The sequence below is a fragment of the Harmonia axyridis genome, chromosome 6, assembly GCF_914767665.1.
Source record: "Harmonia axyridis chromosome 6, icHarAxyr1.1, whole genome shotgun sequence".
NCBI lineage: Eukaryota > Metazoa > Arthropoda > Insecta > Coleoptera > Coccinellidae > Harmonia > Harmonia axyridis.
In genome coordinates, this window is record NC_059506.1 from 31697102 (window position 1) to 31723956 (window position 26855).

At 35.1% G+C, this 26855-nt stretch overlaps 7 protein-coding genes across 14 annotated transcripts in view; 2 read left to right on the forward strand and 5 right to left on the reverse strand.

Annotated features, from left to right (window-relative positions):
• The window catches only part of LOC123682287 (slowpoke-binding protein), a 44096-nt gene extending 41786 nt beyond the window's left edge, over positions 1-2310 (forward strand). For 3 of the 6 annotated variants that reach the window (XM_045620840.1, XM_045620839.1, XM_045620835.1), the window contains one exon: positions 480-2310. In XM_045620840.1, coding sequence (XP_045476796.1) covers positions 480-585 — 106 coding nt within the window. In that variant the 3' untranslated portion in view covers positions 586-2310. The remainder of the gene's footprint in view (positions 1-479) is intronic. The other 3 variants (XM_045620838.1, XM_045620836.1, XM_045620837.1) reach the window with 2 other exon arrangements.
• On the reverse strand, positions 2090-8291 carry LOC123682289 (fibroblast growth factor 1-like). Of its 2 annotated transcripts, none has more exons than XM_045620843.1 (4): positions 8136-8291; positions 3727-3867; positions 3092-3195; positions 2090-3040 (listed from the first exon to the last, which is right to left on the reverse strand). In XM_045620843.1, the coding sequence occupies exons 2-4, from the start codon at positions 3845-3847 to the stop codon at positions 2855-2857; spliced, it is 411 nt and encodes a 136-aa protein (XP_045476799.1). In that variant the 5' UTR covers positions 3848-3867; positions 8136-8291; the 3' UTR covers positions 2090-2854. The 2 variants fall into 2 exon arrangements, with proteins under 2 accessions (XP_045476799.1, XP_045476798.1); XM_045620842.1 differs by lacking the exon at positions 8136-8291 and adding an exon at positions 4538-4764.
• LOC123682288 (fibroblast growth factor 1-like) lies at positions 5609-8041 on the reverse strand. Its single transcript, XM_045620841.1, has 4 exons — positions 7685-8041; positions 6620-6840; positions 6143-6249; positions 5609-6091 (listed from the first exon to the last, which is right to left on the reverse strand). Exons 1-4 carry the CDS (start codon positions 7789-7791, stop codon positions 5897-5899), a joined length of 630 nt encoding a protein of 209 aa, XP_045476797.1. The 5' UTR covers positions 7792-8041; the 3' UTR covers positions 5609-5896.
• Positions 8292-8482: 191 nt separating the features above from the next.
• Positions 8483-14295, reverse strand: LOC123682264. The gene is made up of 14 exons (XM_045620802.1): positions 13938-14295; positions 13574-13735; positions 13015-13455; positions 12323-12402; positions 12166-12268; positions 12063-12102; positions 11982-12004; positions 11790-11829; positions 11695-11735; positions 10912-11232; positions 10143-10254; positions 9238-9256; positions 8831-8892; positions 8483-8654 (listed from the first exon to the last, which is right to left on the reverse strand). Exons 1-14 carry the CDS (start codon positions 14251-14253, stop codon positions 8609-8611), a joined length of 1806 nt encoding a protein of 601 aa, XP_045476758.1. The 5' UTR covers positions 14254-14295; the 3' UTR covers positions 8483-8608.
• A 1061-nt stretch (positions 14296-15356) lies between these two features.
• On the reverse strand, positions 15357-22767 carry LOC123682265 (glyceraldehyde-3-phosphate dehydrogenase 1-like). 2 transcript variants are annotated; one of them, XM_045620803.1, is made up of 5 exons: positions 22599-22767; positions 22040-22281; positions 18964-19231; positions 17074-17304; positions 15357-15681 (listed from the first exon to the last, which is right to left on the reverse strand). In XM_045620803.1, exons 1-5 carry the CDS (start codon positions 22648-22650, stop codon positions 15422-15424), a joined length of 1053 nt encoding a protein of 350 aa, XP_045476759.1. In that variant the 5' UTR covers positions 22651-22767; the 3' UTR covers positions 15357-15421. The 2 variants fall into 2 exon arrangements, with proteins under 2 accessions (XP_045476759.1, XP_045476760.1); XM_045620804.1 differs by lacking the exon at positions 22599-22767 and adding an exon at positions 22371-22528.
• Positions 22768-23175: 408 nt separating this feature from the next.
• Positions 23176-23993, forward strand: LOC123683516 (60S ribosomal protein L19-like). The gene has a single exon (XM_045622606.1). The coding sequence runs from the start codon at positions 23285-23287 to the stop codon at positions 23861-23863; it is 579 nt and encodes a 192-aa protein (XP_045478562.1). The 5' UTR covers positions 23176-23284; the 3' UTR covers positions 23864-23993.
• A 162-nt stretch (positions 23994-24155) lies between these two features.
• LOC123683514 (glyceraldehyde-3-phosphate dehydrogenase 2-like) lies at positions 24156-26623 on the reverse strand. The gene is made up of 6 exons (XM_045622605.1): positions 26500-26623; positions 25957-25988; positions 25604-25845; positions 25275-25542; positions 24650-24880; positions 24156-24585 (listed from the first exon to the last, which is right to left on the reverse strand). Exons 2-6 carry the CDS (start codon positions 25967-25969, stop codon positions 24326-24328), a joined length of 1014 nt encoding a protein of 337 aa, XP_045478561.1. The 5' UTR covers positions 25970-25988; positions 26500-26623; the 3' UTR covers positions 24156-24325.
• Between the last annotated feature and the right edge of the window lie 232 nt (positions 26624-26855).

Below are 26855 nucleotides of genomic sequence, written 5' to 3' on the forward strand. Positions count from 1 at the left end.
GTAGAGTTAAGAACAATAAAGATCAAATTGGTCGTAGTTCGCGGAAAGCTAGCAGAGCCGCAACGACCCAGATTCAGTGAATAATAATAATAATTCTAACTCAATATTATTTCTCCAAAGTGATCAAAGATCAAGGCTTGTTTCACTCTGTTGATGTTTTAAAGTTATAGTCAATGTTCAGGCAAGTGGTATGGAAAGTGATGCTGTTCTGCAGTCCTAAACCATAAAACCTTCCAACTGAGGAATAAAAACTGGTTCATTCTAGCACGATAACATTCGCTAATCGCCTTTAAAAGCTTTGGAGCCTTATCACCTTCAAAGTGATTCTTGTACAGCAAAATGAGCAATTTTTTTGTTCCTCAAGTAATTTTGAATCATATCATTGCCTTTTCTCCTAGCTGTAGTAATTTAGCTCTGTATAGTCCTGCTTGCTATGTAGAACCCAATTCAACCAGTATTTAGAAATTATCTTCTTCTAGAAAAGATGTGATCGTGGTGATAGAGGAGAGGAGGTTAGAGGACATTCTAGAAGAAGACAACGAAGATAGTGATACAAATAGTAACGCTGACGCTGACGCTAGGTAGTGATAGAGAAAATGTAGCTCAGAGGGTTTAGCCAGTAGAGGTAGACAGCTTTTTTTAAGAAATGTACTTGTGGCCAAATTTTGGACCAAAGCAAATGTGTCCAAAGAAATTTTGAATGCTTGAATGGAAATTTTTCAATGTTTTATTGAATACAGCAATAAGAAGAATATTGAGATAAGGTTTAATTGTAAGTCGAATATTTTAAAAATATTCTCAATAGTATTTTCAAAGAAATGGTAACGTAATGAACTCTAAATTTAAATACTTGATAATGGATGAATTATATCGAATATACAGGGTGATTCATAAACATATGTCTTTACTTTGTGGGGAGTTTTCTTAGCCAAAAATAAAGATTGTTTGACATATGAATTTTACTCATCCCCTGTCAAGACAAGATAGAAAATGGTCAACTATTTTGATTTTTTTTTCTCATGGACTGATTATAACATCGGGACGAAATTTGGCAGAAATTATAACCTTTTTGAAATAGTTATAACCAAATTTTTACAACTTTCCACTCTACTTATGAGTTTTTGCCTCAAAACTTTTCGATGAATTGGAAACACCTTTTAGCTATCTTTCATTCATCACGAAATCAATAGTAAATCAAAGCTGATCTTTGGCTATGGAACTCGCTCATAAAGACATCTATTCATAAATCTCCCTGTATAATATTTTTGCATGCAAATTATAAATACACTCTCAATTTTTTCTAAGTCACCAAAACGAAATTTCTTTATGCATTATCAATAATTTTTTATAAATAAGCAGGGTATATATATAGAATCAATGCATCAATAATTGAACCCAAAAGATTTATGCTTGAAAAATTTCCGAAAATTCAGAAATTAATGAAACGGGTAATGAATTCATGTAAAATCCTTCGAATAAATATTTGACAAAGAATTTCTATATCTTAATTTTTGAACTGATTTCATTCCACGAATTGTAAACTGAAGCGAATAATTAAAAACAAATATTCTAGATGGCAATAAAATTTGAAACGATGTACGTATTTTAAAAACAATCAAGTGGTGTTATGATGTTGATTGATGTATAGAATAATTGGAGATTGATAGATTTAATCGAACTAATAGATATTTTTCAATGGCTAGACTTAGCAATATTTCCTGTACTATAGAAAAAGCCTGCGTCTAGCTGTCCTTTAGGACTTAACATGCAAGTATGCTAGCTCAAATTTAGCAAAAATGAGATATCTCAGAAATAAAAAATATTTTTCGTATCTTGTCTTCAGTTATGTTGGAGGCATCATAGAATGGATCACCACATTGCTCAAAGTGTGTGTCCACTCCTTTTCTTCATTTTAGTATGTTATAAGTGGGTTAAAAGATATTAATTTTGAGATATCTCTTTTTTGTCGATGCAAAAAGCTGAGAACATATCTTCACCGTCCTTATACAGAATAGTCAATTCAATTACTAAGACAATGTTTTCTCACAGATTGCAGGTACAGGTACATATGTTCAGGAGCAAAAAGAAATCCAAATATATTTGTCTATATTATTGAATAATAAATATAATAAATCTTTTCATTTCGACAATCAATGTTTCGAAATCTGATGACAATATAGAAACCATTGTTATTGTTAGTTATGGAAGAAGTAATCATTTGCCACATCATTGAGTCTTTCTGATATTCTCATTAAATATCGATTATTATTATTGTTAATTTTGCCCGATTTCAATAAAATGTCGAACTTTGAGATTTGTTTTACTTAAACCTATTGATAAGGTCTTTCTCCTCCAATAATATCATGGAATAAGGTAGGTATCTTTAAAAATATCTGAATAATATCTCAATTTAACATTTTTAAAACTTCTTCATATACAGACTGGTCCACGTAATATATAAAATACTGGTTCTGAGCCAACCTGTATTCAAATTTAACTAACTGGAACTTTAGCTTCAAGCGTATTAAAAACAAAAATAATAACTGTTCAGTTCTACAATTTTTCATGAAATCTTGCTAGTACTAGACAAAAGAATAAAATAATATTGAAACCTCAAAATACAATTCAATAAAGCTGATGTTTGCTGATTAAATTCAAGTTATATACTTGTATAAAATGAAACAATTTCGTACTGCATTTGTGTAACTATGAGTATAATAAATACTATAATAATTTCAGTTTTGCCAATAAGACTTCACTGTCTACGAGATATACATTCAACTTAAAAAAAATTGATTTCTAGTGAAGTAACAAAAATTTTCGGCATAGATATTCAACATTCAATTTAATTCCTTCAAAAATGTAGTCTTCTAGGTAAAAACCTCACAGCCTTCTGGCCATATCCTGTTTTTGGTCCTGGCTTTGGTTTACCATTCTTTTTGATACCCACGAACCAATCAGGGTACTTAACGGACTTATAAGCATTGTAGAGACCCTCTAGAGTCTCATGGAAGACTGAACCATCATGTGAGTGTTCTGACTGAAAGGAAAAAGCTCAGTAAATTTTATTGTTCAAAATCTTCGCACTCACTTCTCCGTAAAGTTGGCCTTCGTCGTCGAAACAAAGACAAAGATTACTTTCCATACCTTTTATCTGAACCAATCCCGGTCCTGCACTGACCAACTCCAAGAAACCTGTCAAAAAGAATGTTCAATATCAGATATATAAAACTCGTTACTTTTGTGAGTACCAGAAGCTCGGAAATGGTGCATTTTAGCAGAGATCTTGAAGGTTGAGAGATTCTACATTTGTTGTTGTTAAAAATGGGTAAAAACGAGTATGGTTTCTGATGAACAGAAATTCTGTGCAAGCAAAGCGATAGCTTGGTATGTATTACTCAAACAATGCTCCATCGATAACGAAGGTAAAAATAGCTCCAAGAAAATAAATTTGGCTCTAATAAAGAAGTGATTAGCAAGATTGAGGACTCTTTCGAAAGCAAAGACGTATCTTTCTACAGCAAAGGTATTGAAAACTTATGAGTAAAGTCGAATTTTCAAGAAAAAATGTTTTTACTGATTAGATCTGGGACTTATTGAGTAAAGTGTTCTGTCTCGTTCTTCAAATACTATTTCTGTGTCCTTACAAAACTTCAGATACCTACTTAATTTAGCTTATTTCTTTGATTTTTTGGTTGGAAAAGAAAAAGAATATAATTTACTCACATTCTGGATCTTCTTCTTCTTGTGATCCTTCCACCCTTCCACCATTTCTTATGGTCAAATGGTAGCCAGTTTCAGAGAACAATCTCATCTTTTGTCCATAGCCGTATGACTCACTGCTCATTCTTTATGTACCTATGTGACCTGGAAAGGTGAGACACTAATAGAGAACAGTAATAAAAAAATTTCCCAATGAAATAATTCATCAATATATGACTGAATCTTCACAATATTTACAAACATTTTCGCATTTCATTTGATTGAATTTCATCCTAAAATTCATTTAATTTTTTTATTCTTTTAGTCGTCGACTATCGATGTCAAGTTACAGAAAAGAGAATGATTCGAAAACAGATGAAAATTATCATATTGGTATGATCTTCTGAAATTTCAGTATTATATTAATTTATTTGAAATTGCAAATGTAATTCCTATGTTATCCTAATTAAAAATGGAATTTATGATGATTCTTTCGAAATCTCAACCTAAACAACCAGAAAGTTTTTGGCAGGACAAGTGTAGTTTTTAGAAATTTAACTGAAACTACTGGCAATTTTTTGTATCGACATATTCACAATTTTGCAACTATTTCGATATCAGTTTTTTTTCTGACGAAAGGAAAGTGAATAATTCAATGACAACACAATTTCTGCAACTGAAAATGACAATAATCATGACAATTTTAATTTAATAGGTAGGTACTTCAAAATGTTTTCATATGCGATTATCTGATGCTCAGATAGGGAAGATAAGTGGTTATCCTATGTCAAATAATTTATTATTGTCCGCACAGAGAGTATTTTATTCGACTTACCCATTCATAGAGTCACACGAACTTGCATCGTGAGTGCACTGATAGTATCTGAGCATTATTCTAAAATAACCGAGTAAAATAACAATGATTCCCTAAATCAATACATTTACTCAAACTTCCTCAGAGTGGTTCACTATTTCCACACGTCGGATTCCTAAATATTTATTTTGTGATAAAATTTTCCATTCTTGTCCCTGGTCGTGACTAATCCACTAATTTTCAGCCAATATTTCGATAACGATCGATCAGTTTAACATTTTATAGTTTGATCTGGGTAGATTACATCCCAGGAAACTCAATTTTCGCAAAATGACCTTAAAAACAAATGTTACATGCGTTACAAACTGAAGGAATTTCCGATAAGTATATTTTGATGGAGATCAATATAATATGTTCATTTCATTTTAAAGAGAAAAGTATTATGCCATTAACGATGAAACATATTAGATGTTTAAGGTCTCGAATCAATTGTTTAGCATTAGAATAGAATAGACCTTATATTTCATGTTACCCCAAAGAAAAATGACTGAAGGTATCAAATCACAGAATCTCGGTGGCCAATTGTGATCACCTTGGAAACTTTTCTTGCAAAATTACGATTGTTCCGTTGCTTGTGTGGCATGTAGCGGCGTCTTCTTGTATTTACTGAACTTTAAAGCCTTAAGAACTATATCTTTATACAAAATTTGACGAGGAATCGACAAACCTGAATTTTCGTCAGCACTGCGGACTACAACATCAATATTCTCAGTTGTTCTTGAACGACGTACCCAGTTCCGATTCTTCACATCACTAACTTGTCCCAACAAATTTTTTCACCAGTTTTACTTTTTCTGGCTGAGAAGGTCCTTCACCCAAAAGTGTTTCAATTTTGCTAACTGTGACTGCAAAATTTTCTCCATTTTGAATTTTGTCAATTTCAACTCGTTGTTGAATCGTGTATCGTTCCATTTTTAGTATTGGCGTAGGTATTACTTGTCAATTGGCAAAAGATGACAGCTGCTTAGATAGCGGGTTATTCAAAAGAAACCTCTTATTGGAACACTATTTAGTTTCAAAGCAGAAGAATAATAATTTGAAAACGTTTATGGCCACACTTTAACGGTATCTTAAAGCAAATTTTAGCTGTAGAATCTATTGGATAAACAACAGATTTGTTGATATTATTGAACCCTATAGGAAAATTTGATGTTAATCCTTAGAAAGTTTATTAAATTCAAACTTCATACAAAATTTAAACTCACAAATTATGTATAATAGGTATTTGTATAAAGTTATTCTGAAAATATTTTTGAATTTAGTAATACTGTTCACATCATAACTCATCCTCTGTTATATAAAAATAAATAAATGCATCAATCACTGCAATTTAGCCCTTCTTGGTAAAAATTGTATAGCTTTCTGCTTATAGCCAGTTTTTGGGTCACGTTTGAAATTTCCAGACTTCTTGATTCCAATATACCATCCAAGATGGGCATACTTTCTGGAAAGGTAAATATTGTACAATCCTTTCAAGGATTCGATGAAAATTGTATTCTCTTCCGTCATATCGAACTAAAACAGAATATTTCAAAATTGGTTTTTTTTTTATTGTATTTTACAAACTTCGGTATATAATCTTCCTTTTCGATCTATGCCAACGTAACCGTTTGTTGCGGAACCTTTGATGCGCACATGTCCTGGTTCACCTGCGTTTATCAATTCTAGATAGGCTACAAAAAAATTATATCGTAAAAAATGTTCATTTTCAAGAGAAAAATTCCACAATATATATCAAACAAAATTCATTCTCCATAAATTAATTTACGTTTAAACAAGGCCTCTTAAGCAATCTCTTAAAGTTTTTCACTTCATTGTGATGACGCATTTACATATCTGAAAATTCTGTTTGAACGTAAAAGTTATGCAGAGTTGAATGAATCGAAATGAATGAAAAAGTTTTCATTCAATTTGTACTTATTGTATTTGAATAAACTTATTCATTATTTTTATTTGTTTCAATACATTATTGAGAAAAAAATTTGTATCCTAAAAAATACGAAATTTCGTTCTAAAAACAGGATTGTTATTTTATTCTCTCACTGTGTAAATCGTCTTCGTCTTTTGTTCCATGAACTCCATGCTGGTGATAGATTCCTAAGAAATGGCCTGTTCTGCAAAATAACTGCATCTTTTGTCCATAAACAGGGTTTCCAAAATGAACATGTCTTAGGGAATCCCTCCAAGAAAATGAAGATGTTGAGGGAGGAGGCCATTCCAAACTCACAGATCGTTTTCCTTGAGGTCTGGCTGATGAGCAATAACTAGAAAGAAATAGCTAATTGTTCAGTTCCAATCAGATTCTTCAGTTTAATATTCATTATTGTCATTACTTATTAGATTTATTAATATCAGCAAGTACTGCTGCTTTCTTCAGCAAATATTCTTTAGAAAAATTGCTGCAGCCAAAAAAAAACAAAAAAGTTATCGTATCTGCCTCATATCCTACAAAGGATGAAACGCAAAATTTTCCACTATAAACTTATAATTTTCTATAAAATATCAATATTGGTATATTTCTAATATCATTGAATCATTCAATTCGAGAAATGATTTTAATTTTCTCCAATCTTATTAGTTCCATGACAGCAAATCACATCATCTAGAAGGCCATCACAATATACCTTATGGCAAAACTACCAAAAACTACAATTAGGTAATATTTGATAAGTATTTTCATTGAATGTGGATTGACTGCCACATATAAATTTGGAAAAATAGTCTTCAAGTTCTGAATACTCCTTTTCATCCTTAAATTCATTAATTTATTGTTCTATTGAAATTGAATTTCTAAGAAAAAGATACCAATCGGACAGCTATTAGAACCCAGCATTTTTCCTTAGTAAATTTACAAATCACAAGTTCCTCATGTTATTTAGTTGTAGAGCAACTCGGTACACTCTGTATGTAAAATCGTGATTCTAAAATAAAGTTGGCAATTATACTCCACTATCGCATAATTCAAAATCCAATATCAACCATGAAGCAACAAACATATGTTCCATTTCAATTTGAAATACAGCAGATCGATTACTGATATTTTTAAACCTATAAATATTCCTCCAACCCATACACTAAAAATAGGAAATTTTAGAAGAATATACTCACCAGTTTACTTGCCTTTTCGCTCTCAAACTAACAGAAGTGTCATCCAACTCATCACTTTCACTGTCACTGCTAGAAGAAGACAAATCCTCGTCGTTAGAACAACTCATGTTTTTAGCTTCACAACACTATAGGGTCTCCTCTAATTGAAGCACATGTGGCAATTTAGCTCACTTTATGTGAGAAAATGCTCTGCATACACGATATTCATACAAGGTAATATCAGAGCATATTATTCACTTCATTAACCAAGTTCATAAAGACAGCGTTGTTTACACAAACGAGACTTGGGCAAGTTTGAGTTTGGATGGATAAACATGAATGGCTTTAAAAATAGAACCAAAACTATTACGAGGGGAACATGCCGAGTCTTCTTAATTTAGTTCCTTCAGAAATGCCCATTCAATAATTCATCATAAGCGAGGCCAAAATGAAAACATAAGTCTAGACTTACCTCTTTTGAAGCGGGTTACATCACCGTGTTCATTTTCAAAAGGAGAGGACTGTTTGATATGTTTTGATGGTTGGATTTAACCTAGAAATGTAGGAAAGGGCCGGCCCACTCAGATCGATAATGTTGGAGACTGAGAGCTCAATCAAAGTGAGAATGAATGAAAATATTGTATCAAATTGATACCTCCTTCCTCTGGTGGGATGTGGTTAAGTACAGAAGCATGTTCAGTCCTTCTCAGTTTCCTGAACACGAGCGGAACTTGACGGATTGCTTTCCAGATCTGAAGGATTTGATTTATAGGCTTAAAACTTTTTTCAAATAGCGGTCTACCAGAAATTGATGTACAATTTAAATAAAAAAATATTTTATTGCATATAGTTTCCTTTTTTTCTACATAAAGATATATAATTATATATCCATAATATAATATTTTATTCTTAATACCTCATAACTAACTTCCTGGCACCTCCCTCTCAACGAGGTGGTAACTGTTCTATAGAATCACTAGATATGTCAGTTCTGCAAAAAAATTGAAAATAAGAAAAAATTCCCCATAATCTAGATCCTCAGGAATATAAACATATGACATCATACAAAATTTGAATTTTAAACAGAGAATTAAATTAGAGAAGAAGGATTTTAAAGTCGCTCATGAATTATGTACATATACTGCAACACCTGAAAAATGTCCTTACCTTCCAGTTTCTTCAGTAGCTAAATCGCTGTCATCGCTGTAACAATGAGCCTGTGAATCCTCCTGTAAATAAAAATTTGAAGAAAAGAAGTAATTGTTTCAATTCACACAATTTAAAGCTTTTGCTTTGTTTCCTTTTGAAAGTTTTAACATTTCATTTGCTGAAATTCAAATTTGAATATAACTGCTCCACGAAATCTAAGGATAATATTTTCCTCAAATCCTCAGAAATTGGCGAAATCTTAGTTTTTCACCCTGTATAAAATCAAATGCTGCAATCATAGATACAGACAATAAATAATAATAAATATTTTCAAATACTACGCTGCATTTACCTTCACATCCCCAACTTTAGTGGAGCAGTATATTCGAATAGTGGTTTGTTAAATTTCAATTATGTTGACTCACCTGTATACTGCCAGATTTCCTGCAAAAATATTGAACTGAATGAATAAAAAGGAATAATATTTCTCGATTTTTCAAATGATAAGTTTTTATTCAATGACAGAAAGACCTGTGTAAATCAACTTCTCATCTAGAAGAAAAAGTAGTGATTTTTTTCTATTTTCAGTTTAACAAACATCGAGCTGATACTACCTCAGCAGAATTTCTCAGTAAAGAGAACATGGAATTCCGAAATCTGTAGGCATCTATCAGTTTTACATTCGGCCAGTAGATAGAAAATCTAATGATATTTGGAAAAAATATCTTGGGCAGCATTCACAGTTCAACTGAGAAACAAAGTGCAAAAACTAAAATACTGAACAAGCTACAATCCAAAACATGGAAATCTGACTCAACTCAACAAAGTAATTCATCGAAATAAGTGAAGTTAAACCAGAAGAATTAACACAACAGGCAATGAAGAGGTAGTTTCCAATTCTCCTTAAGGCCAGTTTCAGAATCGAAAGTAATCTCTCCTTTTCCGTGAGAAGTCTCATTTTCAAAATGAAACCAGTTCCATAAACCAATTAAGGTTAAGAAAGCTTTGATGAAGTGTCCTTCATCATGTAGTTCGGATAGTGGTCCTTTATGGCAAGAAAAAGGATTCTTTTTGTTCACGCAGAAACATACAAAACATAACCTCACATAGATCTCAGAATAGCTAACTCTAGGAAACTCGGCCGTTACGAATAAAAGGAAGCTTTCACTAAAAGACGGTCAGATTATGTGTATGGAACCGGAGCCACTTTTAAGCTTTCTTTAAAGGCGCATTCTAACAAAGTGTTCTTTACCAAAAGCCGCCTTTTCGCATTGATTATGAAACTGGTCGTACTGTTTCTAAAATCCCCTACACTTCTCATCATACTCACCCAGAATCTAAGCTGTCTGCTTTCGTCGATCTCTGCGTCTTTGCTGGTATCGACACTGAGGATTCCAGCTCTGATAAGGAATCCCTCTTATCTGTACCTGTTGCACTAGCCTCTGAAAAGAAAGAACAACTTGTATTTCGGTCCAGAAGTAGTATCATCGGAAATAAAATGTGTCTTCTAATCACTAAAATCTTGAGGTATGTAGTGCCCACTAGTCCTAAGCTTAAAAAAGAGCTATTTTAACTTCATAAAAACGTGCTACTTTGGCCACCTTTTACTGAACCTTGCCTGAGACCTGATGATCTATCATGCCATCTTGACTTGGGCTTGATAATTATTTCGTATAAGATTTTAACGATGACTTAGGGAGTTTCAATAATATCTAGTAGTTACTGCAAGGATGATCCAACTCCATATTCACTCAGACATTTTATGCATTTTGTTTCTCGAAGTAAGAAATTTTGGGCACATTCTGCTGATCCTAACCTCCAACAGTGATTTTTGAAGCAACAGTATGACAGCCATGTTGAAGAAAACTATTGATATCTTCTATTGCAGCCATCAGCTTAGTTCTTTCACAACTAGCAACCAAAGTAAGGTTATAATAAGACTCATTCCGTATTTTAAGTCTTGAACAGCCTTGACAATCAACCTCAAAGCTTCTTTCAACCCCACCCAATTCCCATTCTCCCAAATAGTCAAGCTCAAACCTACCACATCTCCGTATAGTATTGATTTATCTTCCTCTCAACACAAACAAACTCCTCACCTGTGGCAGACCTCGACACCGATGGTCCAAACTTCACCTTGCCCTTGCTGTCGCTCGCCGTGGACTTCTCGGACATCTCCACAATGGGTGGTAGTCCCCTGGACTCTCCAGAAGTGCTACCCTTGATGATAGAGATGGACTCTTCCACCGCGGAGTAGGCCTGAATGTCTCCTCTGGAAGATCGAGACTGGGAGTCTGAGCTGAAGTACGTCCTTGGAGAGCTAGATTTAGGACTGGACGGGAGGGATTTCGGACTGGAATCTTCGGATTTTGGAGTAGAGGTCTTCGCTCTGCTGGTGTCATCCGTGAGGGAGTAGTAAGCTGGAAACAAATAACAATTATTGTTTGACAAAAAAAATTCAATAGGAAATGTTAATATGTGAAAAAAACCAAGAATTCAATGAAAGATCATATTGGACGTATCGCCGGTTCATCTTATTGTAGCATAGGCAACTGGGCACTTTGCAGATGCAGCAAATCATACCTGGATAATTTGAGATTTCGTATACAATAAATCCAGTCATCAGTTTTCCGTTTTTTTTTTAGAAAACTTTCTTCATGTTGCACACATTTGTACACATCTAATAGCTGTAGAAGTGAAATAAAGGTGGAGCGTTCTTAAAAGAAATACAGTATTACAGCAAAATACACAAGCAAAAAGGAAAAGTTGATGGTCACTTGTCTATCTCAATGCTGTAAGGCCTCTGTGAGAAGTCTCTCTTCTCTCTAATATTTTGTTTTTGCCTTTTTTCGATATTGAACAATTATAATAATAATACTCACTTTTACTACCACAACTGCACCACAATTTGCGTCTCTTCCCTCTGAAATACGAATTACATTTTAGAAAGAGACTGGAGTAAAATAAAACAACTTACTTCTCTCCCAGAATCTTCTCCAGCAACGTTGAAGATTTTCCTATAATATATTTAAAAATTTAACAGCCTCATTCAACAAAACATTGTGAATAAAAAACCATAACTATATTACAGTCAGATGTACAGCTACATCTTTACTTTCCTGATTTCCTCTTAACAATTTTATTGCAATTTTTTGTGACTCCTACTTACTTGAACCTCCTGATCTGGATTTGCTGAAATACCAAATAACAATTTCAATTCGGTTCGATAAAAATTAAAAAAAAAGCTTACCTAGATTCACTTCTCGCTGGCTTTCCGCAAGTACACCTCTCTGTTTAACGAAATCAGAAAAAAAATCAATAAGACAAAATATTTTCCATTTTTTTATACTTACTTCTCGCCATCCTACAGCAAATGATGCAGGAAGCCAACAGGAACCATAATAAGAGGACGATCAATAGAGCTATCAGTATCACCTTCAGCTTATGCCTTGTATACTGTAACATCAACTTGTAAGTGTGAAAATGTTAATTTTATTACAATCGACGTACCTCTATAAACGGATCTTCACTAACACCGGCCATTCTGTTGTAGCACTGCCTCTCATGAAGCAAGTCAACGTGCCTAACACCTACAAGCATTCATAATTAGATGTAATTAATTTCTCTATAGATTGTCCAGTCATTATACTCTCGTCTGTCAACATTTACAGGACAGACCAGAAAAAATAAGAATCTAAGCGAACAATAACTATAAAATGTTTGATTCTATTCTTATCTAGGAATCGCAGAAAAATCGTATTGTCAGAATTTTCGAAGAGTTCGAAGACTTCATTTACTTAAGGGTCTCTTGCTACTAAAAAAATTTGATATGAGAGATATGTCTCAATTTTATAGAGATTGGTACAAAGTAAAATGGAGAAAGTATCGAATGAAAAGAAATTGAAAAAGAGCAAGAAAGTGTAAAATCCATAAAAAGAAAAGGTGAACGAACCTTTCAATTCTAAGGTTACAAGAAGCAAGATGAGAAGGCTACCAGTCTACTTACTGGTTATCACGTATAACATAACAATTTTCCCTTCTAGTAGAAGCCCTTGTCCCTAAAGCAAAAAACTCAGACTTGAGACATCAACGTTGATGGAAAAACTCTGATAATCTATCTAACAACAAAAAGAGATCTCCATAAAACCAAAAAACCACAACAACTAAACCAAGCAGATAAAAGCCATGAAACTAAACCAAACCTTGACACTCCAACGTCTTGATGAGCCTTATCACCCCGCCAAAGGCCACGTAGGTCTTGTCATCATTGAACCTCGGCACCACCTCGTCCATCAACCAGGTGTACAGGTTGCTCCTGAAGATCGACAGACAATCTGCGTGGTTGCACTTGCAGTACAGGCAGCGGTAGCTCTGTACGAAAAACCTGATCAGGACGTAGGCTGATCTTCCAGAATTGACGTCGAAGAGGGGGCAGTTCTTGAAGGGCACTGCCAAAGCGTGGGGCTTCATCTTGCAGTCGAAAAACGGGACTGGTACCGCTACCTTCATGCATCTACCGCAGGTCTTCATATCGTCGCAGCACTTTAGACGTCGGTAAAGACGGATATTGCTGCATGGTACCTCCCCTTCGAGACATGCTGTTTTTGGGCGCATCGGAAGTCTTCTGGCGTCGTAGTTTTCCCCTGGAAATGGCAAGGTAAAAATGTTCATCCTTGAAAGAAAATTTTACCCGATGATGGTCAACGTGGAATCGGTCAGGTATGGAACCCTCAGATTATTATTCAATTATTGGTAACTTACAGTTTTGGGGTCTTGGTGGTGCCCAGCCTTGTCCTTCCGTCCTAAGGACTTCTTTGAGTTGGTTGTAATAACGGTTCAACCTCCTCATGCTCCTCCAATTGATGATTCCTGAGTAGTAAGAGAATCTAGCTATTGGCAAGATGAGAGAGTGGAAGTAGCCACCTGTAATCATTTGGTGAATTCAAGTCAGATTGTTGATAAGCTTGTATTTTCTGAACATGTATGGTGAAGATGAAATAAAATTAAAAAGGTTCTTTCAACAAGTTGCTGCTTCTATTGAGTGAATCATGATGTCTGGATAACTTTTGCTAGGAAAGAACAACGTCTAGGTCTTCCTATATTATATTGTACTACTCAGACTCACCAATAATATCCTCCATAGCGTATATACTCAGCTGCTTCTTCCTTCCATCAGGAAAAGAATGCATGGTGGTCAGTACCAGACTAAAATACTTAATCAAGTCTACAGAGAACTCATTGTCCAGCTCGTAGAGAACCCTTGGACAAGGTAGTAGCAGCTCCAAAAACATCCTGGAGTGCAGTAAAGATATACTGTCCGAGTCCCAGCATTGCTTGTTAAGGTCTGATTCTGTGAAAAGAGTGGTACCAACATTTGGAGCACGAAAAGTGCGACAGCTCGGAATCAATAAAATAAATAAGGGTAATAAAGTTTCGAACATAATGACATGTTCGATCGCTGTTTGAAACTGTTTGTCAATGTCATTTCGAGGCGCTTGATCCAAATTTGGATCGAAAATCAGAAATGTGGTGGCTTGAATTTTTCCCTGTTGGTCGTTGGGTGCAATTTTCCCTCATGCCTAGTGCAAATTTTTGTTACGATTAGTGCAAACCTTAGCTTTTCAAAGTCTAAACCATATTCTTGGAAATAATTACTGGTGTCGAAATAAGGTACCTTGAATTTTTACTACTTTGGGTGCAATTTTTCATCCTTTTCAGTGCAATTTTTTGATCGATCAATGCAAACCTCAGTTTTCAAAGTGCGATCTATATCTTTGCAAAGAACGACTTTGTTACGGAGAGTGCAATTTTTCATCAACTTTAGTGCAATTTTTTTCATTCGATCACTGCAAACCTATTCTATATGCTGTTTTCACGAAGTACAAATCTTCAGATGGATAGATTACTTGGTAGGAAAACCAGACTTTACTTCTCAAGAAATTGCAATAAGTTTAAGTTTCTCTAAAAAATGTGCAAATTGTTTTTATTGGTGCAAACTGGTTTTTCTCAATGTTGAAACTATTTTGTAGATAACTTCGAACCATTATTACGCGAAATACCATTTTTCGTTTCATGAACTGCAAATATTTGATTCCCAGAAAAGGAAGTGCAAATTTTTATTTCGATTGAGATGTCAAAAGTGCAGTATTTGAAATCATCAGTAGTGTTCAAATTTGTATCACCTCTAGTGCGATGTTTTGTATAGTGCAAATCATCCTTTCACAAAGTATTCGTCCTATAAAGTGCAAATTTTTATTTTGCGAAATACAAACTTGAATTTCGTAAAGCAAAAACTGTTTAGGACAGTGCATGTTTCCGAATTAGAAAATTTTTTCAATTAAGTGCAATTTTTCAACACATTCGGAACCAGTCTTTGTCTCGAATAGTGCTAATCTTAGACTTCAGAAAGAATTTAATTGAGCAGAGTAACAGAGTTGGAGAATTAATGAATGAATGTTAAATTTATATTTAAAATTTATTTTTTTTGTTTATTCTCTATTGCTAAACTGGGAAAATTCTTATTGCTGAACAAAAACAACAACTATTCAATGACATATATTTATTGAAGACTTCAAAGATCACATTGGAGGAACTTCATTGTTCTAGTCCTTAACTCTTGCTGTGGACATACTTGATCAAATCCACCACCCTACTGGAGTACCCGTATTCATTGTCATACCAAGAGATGAGCTTGACAAAGTTGTTGTTCAACGAAATACCAGCCTTGGCGTCAAAAATCGAGGAGTGTGTATCTCCCACGAAATCGGTAGAAACGACCTCATCCTCGGTGTAGCCTAGGATGCCCTTCAATGGTCCTTCCGACGCTTCCTTTACCACCCTCTTGATGTCATCGTAGGAGGCGCCTTTTCCTGTAGATATTCAGAGGATTGTAGGTCAGTTTGAAATTATTTCATCATTTATTATTTTATTAAGTGTACAACTTTGCTTCCGCCGTTTTGCAATAGATGGTTGTAGCGGTAAGGTAAGTGGTATTCGAAATAAACAGATCGTAGATGTCTTTCAATAAGCTTAGGTATTTCTAAACATAACGCCATCGAAATATTAGTCGATTTGTGTGTGCACCATGAAGTTATTTTCGATTAAACATGTCAGCTTACGAGAAAAATTCTCGTCATTAGCGGGAGGTTTTAATTTTCTGCTTTGATATGAAGAAATCTGCAGCTGAGGCTCTTCGAATGCTCTCAAATACCGATGGTGAAACCGCTATTAGTGAAAGAACGTGCCGAAAGTGGTTTCAACGGCGTTTGTTTGCTAGTGAACAGCTGCTTGCAAGGCAAAGACGGAAGGGATTTCTGCATCGCATTGTGACTGGAGACGAAGAATGGGTTCATTACGATCATCTCAAGCGCAGAAAATCATGGGGATATCCCGCCCATGCTTCCACGTCGAACGCCAAACCGAATATTCGCGGTTCCAAGGTCATGCTCAGTATTTGTTGGGATCAGCTCGGCGAGGTGTATTATGTGTTGTTAAAAACGACTGAAACAGTCACAGGCCATAATTATCAAACGCAATTAATGCGTTTGAAACGAGCATTGAGAGACAAACGGACGCAATACAACGAGAGACATGTTAAAGTGATTTTACAGCATGACAATGCTCGACCCCATGTTGCGAAAGTGGTCAAGACATACTTAGAAACGTTGAAATAGGAAGTCCTACCCATCCCACCGTAATCTCCAGACGATTCGTGGATCGCTTCAAAAGATGCTACGCGAGATTCGTATGCTGCCCGAAAGATGGCAGAAAGTAGTGGCCAGGGATGGGCAGTACTTTAAATCATAAAACTATAATTAGTTTTTTTTACAATAAAGCCTCGAATTTCGGAAAAAAATGACGGAAGCAAAGTTGTACGCCTATGTATGTAAAATTCTTAATTGCATTCCAATACATAAATGTGCAAGAAGAACATCTTGAAACCAACTGAATTTCATTAGAACCTCTCGACCGGTTTTAGAGAAATAAATAGTCAATTTAAAAAAAAAATCAAGTATCTCGAGCTACGAAGCAAACTGTACTCATTTTTTCATTCAGCATCACTTCCTGAAGTTTGTCGAACTTAGTGAACTAACACCCTGTATATCCAAACTATCTACGAGGTTTCTATAATGTAAATTTGAAAGATCATCTGATAAAGTAACGTGGAAATCAAAATAAAAAAATTGATCCCTTGAAAAATGCACTTGGTGAACTTGACCAAACTTGTCCGGGCGTGCCAGTTGAAAACTTGTCTAACTTACCGAGTCGACAAGTCAAGTCTACCACCGATACATCCGGCGTCGGCACTCTGAAGGCCATACCGGTCAACTTCCCTTCCAGGGACTTGATGACCTTGGTGACGGCCTTGGCGGCACCGGTGGCGGCGGGTATGATATTCTGAGCGGCGCCACGTCCATCACGCCACAACTTGCCGGAAGGACCGTCCACCGTCTTCTGTGTGGCGGTGGTCGAGTGGACGGTGGTCATCAGACCTGAAAAATTAGGACGAAGGTTCAAGGAGGATGGTAAGCGACAAATAATCAAACTAAGATGTTCCAATTCATAGAGGCAGCATAACTTCCTTCTTTCGAAACTTGATAAACAGATTGAAACTGAATACTTTCAAAACAAAATGTATGGTTTTAGGTTCAAAATCAGATTGTAAAAAATTTTCTGAATCAAATTTGAGAGTATGTATTAATGAAGTGAATATAGATTATGTCTCAGAGATTAAATATCTGGGTGTTGTATTGGATCCGCAATTGAGTTTTCTCTGCACATTGACTATATGTGCAGGAAATTAGGGAAGAATTCATTTTTTGATCGTATTTCTGCCTTTTTGTCGGAGTGGACCAGGAGACAGGTCTTCAATACAATCATTATGCCCCATTTTAATTATTGTTCTGCACTGCTGGTATCATGTACACAAGGAGATATAAGTAGACTTCAAGTTCAACAGAATAAATCCATGAGAATAATCCTAAGATATAGTAAGCTCACACCTTTAGTAGTCATGCATAATGAATTGAACTGGTTACCTGTGGAAAAAAATATCAAGAAGGCCAATCTAACCCTAATTTACAAGATAGAGCATGATCTTGTACCACGATATCTAAAAGATTTCTTAGGAAGAAGAGGAAATGTTTATGACTACAATATTAGGTCAGCAAAAAACTTCAATATCTGCACAGTGAGAACAACTTCTTTACAGAAGTCCTTGTTCTATGAGGGTGTTCGTTTGTATAATGGTCTCCCAGAGGAAATTAAGACGGCACCATCTTTGGGTGCATTCTGCGGAAGATTGAATGGCCACTTCAGAGAAATGTGAATGATTATATTATTGTTGTGTTGATTTTCTATTTTTTGTACTAGCCGGGTGCTAAATAAATTTTATTATTATAAAGGCCATTTTATGAATCGGAAATATTTAATTTGTCTTTTATGATATACCATGAGTTTTAGTTTTTGAAGATCAAATGGTTTTGGAGTGCGGAAGAAAACTCAGTGTCATAGGCAAGAATAACAAGGTCTGTTTGGTCTCGATTCCTAGTCACTCGAGAATTGAAGGAAATGAAGTGGCCAACAAACAAACTTGCCAGAGAAACTGAAAATCAGAAGGAGCCGAATCATTAGAGCGGGTAGGCCACCCCAAATCGCTTCTAATTGAAATAAGACGCTCTGGAAAGTGTTGCCTTACACCAATCGAAGCTCTTGCAGTATGTGCCGTTGCACAGTCTTGTTGGAACCAAGTGTTACCCAAGTCCATAACCCTTAGAGCTAGCTGGTGACCTTTTGTCAACAGGATTTTTGTTTGATTATTGAATTTTTTCATTTTACTTGTTTCAAATTCATTTTCCTCAAAGAACCGTTGACCAATAATTCCTCTTGAGTAAATTTCATACCACTGAATAGCGCTCATTTCTGAAACGGAAGTTATGCTGCCGCAGGTATTTCGAGACGTGATTGAATATGGAAAAAACCACGTCCCAAAATGCAACCCCTTTAAAGGTAACATCACCACGTGATATTCTCGTTATCTGTCAATATGTGCCCAGAGGAGGAGGGACAAAAATAATGTACGGTGTTGCCAGAACGATTGAATGATCAGTAAAAGTTAGGAAGCTTGGACATCTTTCTACTTTCGCTCTCACCTTCAACGATCTCGAAATTGTCGTGGATGACCTTGGCCAAGGGCGCGAGGCAGTTGGTGGTGCAGGAAGCGTTGGAGATGACGGGGGCGTTGGGGTCGTAGTCGTCCAGATTGACGCCGCAGACGTACATGGGCGCATCAGCGGATGGGGCCGAAATGATGACCTTTTTGGCGCCCCCGTCTATGTGGGCCGAAGCCTTGTCCGTTGTTGTGAAGACTCCCGTCGATTCAACCACATAGAGGGCGCCTACTTTTCCCCACGGTATTTGCTGAAAATACATTAGGGGATGGGGTTTAAATAAATCTATAGAGGAGTGAATTAAAAAAAAAACGGTCTTGAAAAAACCAAAAAAGTGTTGATGGATTTCCTTAGATCTCTTTCTCAGGGTCATAAACATAGATAAAATGGGCATATGTCATTTTCAGTAAGCAAAGGACCCCGCACGTTTAGTACGGAAAATGGCTTTCCGTGAATTTGGCTGAATTTTTGATATGTTGTAGTTCTTGATGAACTGATCAGAAAAGTCCTTAGCCACAAAGCTCAAAAATGGACAGTTTTCGAGATATAGAGCTTTGAAAATGGATATTTTGCAATTTTTGGGGTTTTTGCTCATCAATCGGGGAGCTCTCATTTCTGGTTCTGATGGAATTTGGATGTTCGGCGGCCAGAACCCGACTGAGAAATGATCTACCTTGGTTATATTAGGCACCGCCATCGATAATTTTTTATACACTGCTCCACATTGGCTATGAAATGAGATATAAAATCCAAGATCTTCCATACATCTTTTCAAGCCACAAGATGACGCCAGAATAATTCACATGACCGAAAAACGACATATTGTGAGATTTTTTTAAGACAGGCCATAATATCTGAATCCTCATATATCTGATGTCCAATAATATCAAATATGTTAGCCGAAATGTTCATAACCAGGCATCGCGAGCTGTAATGGGGGAAAATGGGAAAATCATAATCATATTTCCTCGGGGATAACAATTGTAATCACTATTGATCTCATTTACATATGATATGTGATTTGTTTCTCACAAATCTCGATAATCTGACAATGGGGTGCCAAGACATTTTCCTTGGAATGTCTCGAAATTGATGATAGCATCTCACAGACAAACGAATCCGTGAAAATGTCTGCAGTTTTGATGCAATATAGTACTATACGGGTAGAATATAGAAGTCCAAGTGTTGGAAGCTAACTATGAATGGAACATCCGATATTAACCCACGAATTCTTGAAAATAATTTTTTTTTCTATGAACTTTTTGAACTTCACACATACGAATGAATACTATCTAATAATATGATCGTTGGCTAAATGAATGAGTAGATCAATCAAAAACAATATAATAATGAGAGTGACATTCATAATAATAATAACAATAATGATAATAAACAAAAAACAATTTGAAATTATATTAGCAATCGCAAGAAATCATTTAGAATATTATGAATCGAATCGAGGGCAAAATTATCATTATTGTTATTATTATTATGAATGTTATTCTCATTATTATATTGTTTTTGATTGATATACTCGTTCATTTTGCCAACGATCATATTATTAGATAATTTTCATTCGTATGTGTGAAGTTCTTAAAGTTCATAGAAAAAAAAAATTATTTTCAAGAATTCGTGGGTTAATATCGGAAGTTCCATTCATAGTTAGCTTCCAACACTTCGACTTCTATATTCTACCCAGATAGTACTGTATTGTATCAAAACTGCAGACATTTTCACGGATTCGTTTGTCTGTGAGATGCTATCATCAATTTCGAGACATTCTGAGGAAAATGTCTTGGCACCCCATTGTCAGATTATCGAGATTTGTGAGAAACAAATCACATATCATATGTAAATGACATCAATAGTGATCACAATTGTTATCCCTGAGGATATATGATTATGATTTTCCCATTTTCCCCCATTACAGCTAGCGGTGCCTGGTTATGAACATTTTGGCTAACATATTTGATATTATTGGACATCAGATATATGAGGATTCAGTTATTATGGTCTCTCTTAAAAAAATCTCACAATATGTCGTTTCTCGGTCATGTGAATTATTCTGTGTGGCATGAAAAGATGTATGGAAGATCTTGGATTTTGTATCTCATTTCATAGCCAATGTGGAGCAGTGTATAAAAAATTATCGATGGCGGTGCCTAATATAACCAAGGTAGATCATTTCTCAGTCGGGTTCTGGCCGCCGAACATCCAAATTCCATCAAAACCATAAATGAGAGCTCCCCGATTGATGAGCAAAAACCCAAAAAATTGCAAAAAATCCATTTTCAAAGCTCCATATCTCGAAAACTGTCCATTTTTGAGCTTTGTGGCTACGGACTTTTCTGATCAGTTCATCAAGAACTACAACATATCAAAAATTCAGCCAAATTCACGGAAAGCCATTTCCCGTACTAAACGTGCGGGGTCCTTTGGTCCCCAATATGAACTATCAAATTTGACATGAAGCGCGCGGAATGAAAACATATCAGCGATACGATATTTCAATCAATTCGCGAGTTTCTACACAAAGAACTCACTGCTTATTCCCATAGTGAATCAACGTTTCATATCAACTCAAAATATATTAAAATAAATACCTAAATATATCAGAAATTAAGAAAGCAAACTTCAAGCGCGCCAAACGACGTGTAACAACTGATGACACTAGGAGAGCAAAAGTTGCCAAACCTTGGATTTCATCAGGTAGATACAGAAAATAATAAATATTCTGCTTATTATAAATTCGACAATTAGGAAAAATATCGGATTCCAAATATTCGAATTTGCATATTTAATCGGGAATCACTCAAATAGATATAATTCATTCAATCTAATATACATTCATAATGATATAGTAAAATTATGGATTTAAAAATATATCACAATCCGACAATGTACCTAATCTAACCATGTTAGGGACATGTAAAAATTGCGTGTACTTCCTCGACTTATGTTTATTACTCTATGATCTCTATAAACAGCATTAGTACCAACATAAAAAACTTAAATTTTCTATTAAATCGACATGGTGGCTAGACTATTGTCAACCTACCTTGGGGTCTTTCTCGTTGAAAATCGGAATCTTTCTCCCATTTATAACCAGGGCTTTGTCCTCGTGGCTAACGTCACCCTTAAACCTACCATGGGTCGAGTCGTACTTGAATAGATACTCCATATAAGCAGCATCTAAGAAAGGATCATTGACGCCTACGCATTCTGCTCCTCTTTCCATTGATGTTCTCAGCACCAAACGTCCAATACGTCCAAATCCATTGATACCAAATTTGGGTACTCCTAAAAATACAATCGGTATAATGGTATAAAAAGTAACCATAACTGGCGTATGTCAAACTGTCATCATTAGTATTCGTGTTGTTTTTTACCTCCCCCTGTACCTCCTCCACTACACTGACATTGCTTCTTGGACATACTGTAGTTATCAACAAATTTTTACAGCGCGAAAAGAATTAATAACCGGAGATAAATCAAACGAACAGCTCGCAAAATTTCGTGAAAACACTATTTGTAACCGTGGAAATTCAATTAAGCTGACAGTTCTGGTTTCCCTTTCGAAACAAAATTGAACAATTTTGGATAATAAAAATTCTCACCTCCTGCTCCTGCTCGTCCAGAACACTGGCAATGTTTTTTCGCTGCAGCCATTGATTCTCAAGAATGAATAGTTTTACACAAGAATTTAGAAGGTACTTTCCAAATAAAATTATTGTAAAAAGCAATTTAACAGATTGAATGATATGTCATCCCAATTTAAAAAAAATTACCATAGCTACCTAACATACGCACTTGATGATTCTTTATAATTCATTCCTCTAAGTATGAACTGTTAAATGCAAAAAATATGATCGAGAATTGGAAAATTCCAATAACTGATACTATTTATTCCTGAATAGCAGTTCCAAATTTTTTATTTCCTCTGTTCTTTGTTTTTCACAGGATTCGGATTTAAAATCCTTTGAACTGATGTTTTCTGATAATATACTAAGTACAACATTGAAATGGATTTATACGTTGATAATGGCAATTATAGTAGCTATTCAATTATTTGTAGAACAAGATCCAAATCTTCTGCAATCTTTCTTTCATTTATTACTAAAAATATTCGAAATATTGCTGTGATAAAACCACGATTTTGCTTCAGTTTGATCTCATATTCTATGTTTCTCCTTATTTCTATGACGACACGAGTCCTGTCATGCGCCATTGTGTTTTATAAGATTTCGAATATTTATTGTGCAATCGAAAGTAATTTTGTTAATTCCAACGGTTATCAATAAATATGAGTAATTTACGTTTGCAAAAACGTCTCACGGCAGCGATAAGAGGATGTGGAAAGAAAAAAGTTTGGTTGGATCCAAACGAAACCAGCGTCATTGCTAACGCGAATTCCAGAGCACAAATACGTGTCTTGATGAAAGACGGCTTCATTTTCTGCAAACCAACAAGAATCCACTCGAAATACAGAATACGCAAGGACAAAACTGCCAGACTAAAAGGACGTCACTGCGGTTTCGGTAAAAGGAAGGGAACCAGAAATGCCAGAACCCCAAAAAAAGAACTGTGGTCTAGAAGAATGCAAATCTTGCGTCGCCTACTCAGGAGATTCAGGGAAAACAAAAAAATCGACAAACACCTCTACATGAAACTGTATTTGAAAGTCAAAGGCAACGTTTTCAAGAACAAGAGAGTCTTGGCAGAGTTCATCTTCAAGAAATATTCTGAGAATGCACGTCTCAAGTCTTTGAAAGATGAGGCTGAAGCGCATAGAGCAAGGTTCCGTGAATCTAAAAGGAGAAGGCTTGAAAGGATTGCCGCTAAAAAGGAGGAACTCAAAATGCAGGAGGCAAATAATGCCTAATGGTAGCTTGAGTAACTTTGTTCAAATTTTTCTCAATTTATCCTTAGGAACCGTTTTTTTTTTGTTAAATGAGTCTATATAGTTTACGTTATTGTGAGTTGAGTTGTAATAAATAAATTAAAACATAGTTTATCTATAACCTCGATTCTTTAATGCAAATATTTCATTATTTAATCGGTTAGCTATAATGAAAAAGTTGCATCCGAAACAAGAAAAACTATGTATCAACCTTGAATGAAAGCCCTTCATATTAAATGAAATATAAGGAGTTCCTCAAAAATAAAACAAATTCTTAAATAGTTACATTTATTATGTTATCAGTGGATATATCTTAAATCGAAGTGAAAAAAAAAACAAAGATAAATAATTCGGAAAATATTTCACTTTCAACATGCACTACAAAAACTTTTCTCATCCAGATTTCTATAATGATTATAGAGAGTTATTCCACACAAATGCCGCTTATGCCTTAGTGTTGATGTGTTTGATGAGGTCAACAACTCTGCAAGAGTATCCATATTCGTTATCGTACCACGCGATAAGTTTAACAAAGTTGGGGTTGAGGGAAATTCCGGCTTTAGCGTCAAAGACTGATGAACAAGTGCATCCAATGAAGTCAGAAGACACAACGTCATCTTCGGTGTATCCCAAAATTCCTTTCATGGGTCCATCGGCAGCTTCTTTCACAGCTTTCTTGATTTCATCCATGGAAGCTCCCTTTTCTGTTGAAAAAATACATGTGGTTAGAGATTAATCACGAAAAAGATTGAAAATTATGTTGCTTACCAAGTCGACAGGTCAAATCCACAACGGAAACATCAGCAGTTGGCACACGGAAAGCCATACCAGTCAATTTTCCATCCAAGGACTTGATGACTTTGGTTACAGCCTTTGCAGCTCCAGTGGATGCTGGAATGATGTTTTGGGCAGCCCCACGTCCATCACGCCACAGTTTTCCTGATGGACCATCAACAGTTTTCTGTGTGGCAGTGGTTGCGTGAACTGTAGTCATTAAACCTGACAAAAGAATGGCATTATAATAAATGTTCAAATTTTACAGAATGGTGCATCATTTCAATCTAATACTTAGAATTTTCTGAAATAAAGCATTTTTCAATAAAAAGCGACTTATGAGATGAAGTGCCTGCAATATTAAGAAAAAAATCATTTCTCCAAAAAGGTTTAGATGAAAACTATTTTATTCGCTACAATCTAGCATTACACATTCGAAAGAGAATCATGATGTTTACTCAATTTCTACATATACGAATTTCTCAAAATTTAACTTATTTTTTTAGCCTTCAAAATTATTGGATCAAAAGCTTGAGCTATGAGGATCAAATTTTATATTAAATTTCATTCGAATAGCTCTTATATTTATTCATAAAAGAATAGAATAATTTTGAAATACCTTCAACAATTCCAAATTTATCATGGATGACCTTGGCCAATGGAGCCAAGCAGTTGGTGGTGCAGGAAGCATTTGAGATAACAGGAGCCTTGGGGTCATACTCATCGAGATTGACACCGCAGACATACATAGGGGCATCTGCAGATGGTGCAGAGATGATAACCTTAGCTGCACCTCCTTCAATATGAGCCTTGGCCTTCTCAATGGTGGTGAATACTCCAGTTGATTCTACAACATATTTGGCACCAACTTTGCCCCATGGAATGGCCTGCAATGAATTTTGTCATTGAAATCAAAATACATATTATGTATGTGATTTATTCACTTACTTTGGGATCCCTCTCACTGAAGATTGCAATCTTTTTTCCATCAATGATGAGGTTTTTATCATCATGGCTAACTTCTCCCTTGAAACGACCATGGGTGGAGTCATATTTGAAGAGATATTCCATGTAGGCTGCATCAAGGAAAGGATCATTTACACCAACACACTCTGCGCCTCTTTCCAAAGCAGCCCTTAGTACAAGACGACCAATACGTCCAAAACCATTGATACCAAATTTAGGAGCTCCTAATAACATTTTTCATTTATCAAATGACACAAATATTTATTAATAGTAAAGGATATTTACTGATAAGTATTATGATTTTTTATTAATTTTGAAATCACAAAAGTTCTCACCTGCGTCACCCATGTTGCTTCAAATACTCAACCTGGAAATTAAATAAAATTAGAATCCAAAACTCCCTCAAAGTCAAAGGCAATATTTCACCATATGCAATTTTTTTCGTAATTGAAGACCTCATCTCTATATAATCACTTCACGTTAGATAACAAATTAAATGAAATAGATAATGATTATTGATATGAGCACCCATCTGTATATTGAATAAACTTGTTCGTAAAATACGAGACAAGGTCAAAAAGGTCATGGAGATCTTTCACGGCAGCCGGCTTCTCGGAAAAAAGTTTAAATATACGCGATATTACGATTAGAAATCATGAAAAACTTCAACATTTAGAAGCAAAATATAAAGATATTCAATGGATTTCAATAAATTTCAATAAATTAAGTATTTGCTTTTCGTTTCAAGTCGGACATAATCGCGGAATAAAAATAATATGAAAATTAGACAAATACATAAACTACTCAAAATCAATGTGTTGGACAAATAAAAAATTCCATAATATTTCTTTTCAAATAATGAACAAAAATAACTTTACCTTTGAAAGATGAAAAAACTAAAACTCAGGCAACCTTAGCTAAAGCAGTCAATTCGCTTATGTGTCATTTGAAGGAGAGATTTGATATTAAAACTGAAAATCGATCACGTGATGTTGGGAAAGTCTTGCGCGTAGTGATATATAAAGCGCTTTTCACACTGATTCATGATGTTATCATGAGAAATTACGTGATCGACATCATGTGTACGCTTGAAAACACAGGAATAAGGGAAGTTTCAATAAACCAAATAAAAATATATTTAAATTTAATCTCTCTACCTCCAATGTATCGTCTCCTCATCGCCTCCTATCGAAATTTTTTTTAGCAATATTCCTTTTCGAGGACTAGTACGATC

Coding starts and splice junctions, on each gene's coding strand:
- LOC123683516 (XM_045622606.1), top strand. CDS start 23,285: ATGAGTAATTTACGTTTGCAAAAACGTCTCACGGCAGCGATAAGAGGA.
- LOC123682264 (XM_045620802.1), bottom strand. CDS start 14,253: ATGTTCGAAACTTTATTACCCTTATTTATTTTATTGATTCCGAGCTGT. Junction 12,103..12,165: donor TTGCTGTAGGATGGCGAGAA/GTAAGTATAAAA, acceptor TTCGTTAAACAG/AGAGGTGTACTTGCGGAAAG. Junction 10,255..10,911: donor GGTGTCGAGGTCTGCCACAG/GTGAGGAGTTTG, acceptor CTTTCTTTTCAG/AGGCTAGTGCAACAGGTACA.
- LOC123682289 (XM_045620843.1), bottom strand. CDS start 3,847: ATGAGCAGTGAGTCATACGGCTATGGACAAAAGATGAGATTGTTCTCT. Junction 3,196..3,726: donor AGAAGAAGAAGATCCAGAAT/GTGAGTAAATTA, acceptor TCTTTTTGACAG/GTTTCTTGGAGTTGGTCAGT. Junction 3,041..3,091: donor AAGGCCAACTTTACGGAGAA/GTGAGTGCGAAG, acceptor TTTTCCTTTCAG/TCAGAACACTCACATGATGG.
- LOC123682265 (XM_045620803.1), bottom strand. CDS start 22,650: ATGGCTGCAGCGAAAAAACATTGCCAGTGTTCTGGACGAGCAGGAGCA. Junction 22,282..22,598: donor TGGACGAGCAGGAGCAGGAG/GTGAGAATTTTT, acceptor TTGTATTTTTAG/GAGTACCCAAATTTGGTATC. Junction 17,305..18,963: donor CAATTTCGAGATCGTTGAAG/GTGAGAGCGAAA, acceptor CTAATTTTTCAG/GTCTGATGACCACCGTCCAC.
- LOC123682288 (XM_045620841.1), bottom strand. CDS start 7,791: ATGAGTTGTTCTAACGACGAGGATTTGTCTTCTTCTAGCAGTGACAGT. Junction 6,841..7,684: donor GCGAAAAGGCAAGTAAACTG/GTGAGTATATTC, acceptor ATTTCTTTCTAG/TTATTGCTCATCAGCCAGAC. Junction 6,092..6,142: donor AAGGAAGATTATATACCGAA/GTTTGTAAAATA, acceptor ATTCTGTTTTAG/TTCGATATGACGGAAGAGAA.
- LOC123683514 (XM_045622605.1), bottom strand. Junction 25,543..25,603: donor TCAGTGAGAGGGATCCCAAA/GTAAGTGAATAA, acceptor AATTCATTGCAG/GCCATTCCATGGGGCAAAGT. Junction 24,586..24,649: donor GGATTTGACCTGTCGACTTG/GTAAGCAACATA, acceptor TTTTTTCAACAG/AAAAGGGAGCTTCCATGGAT.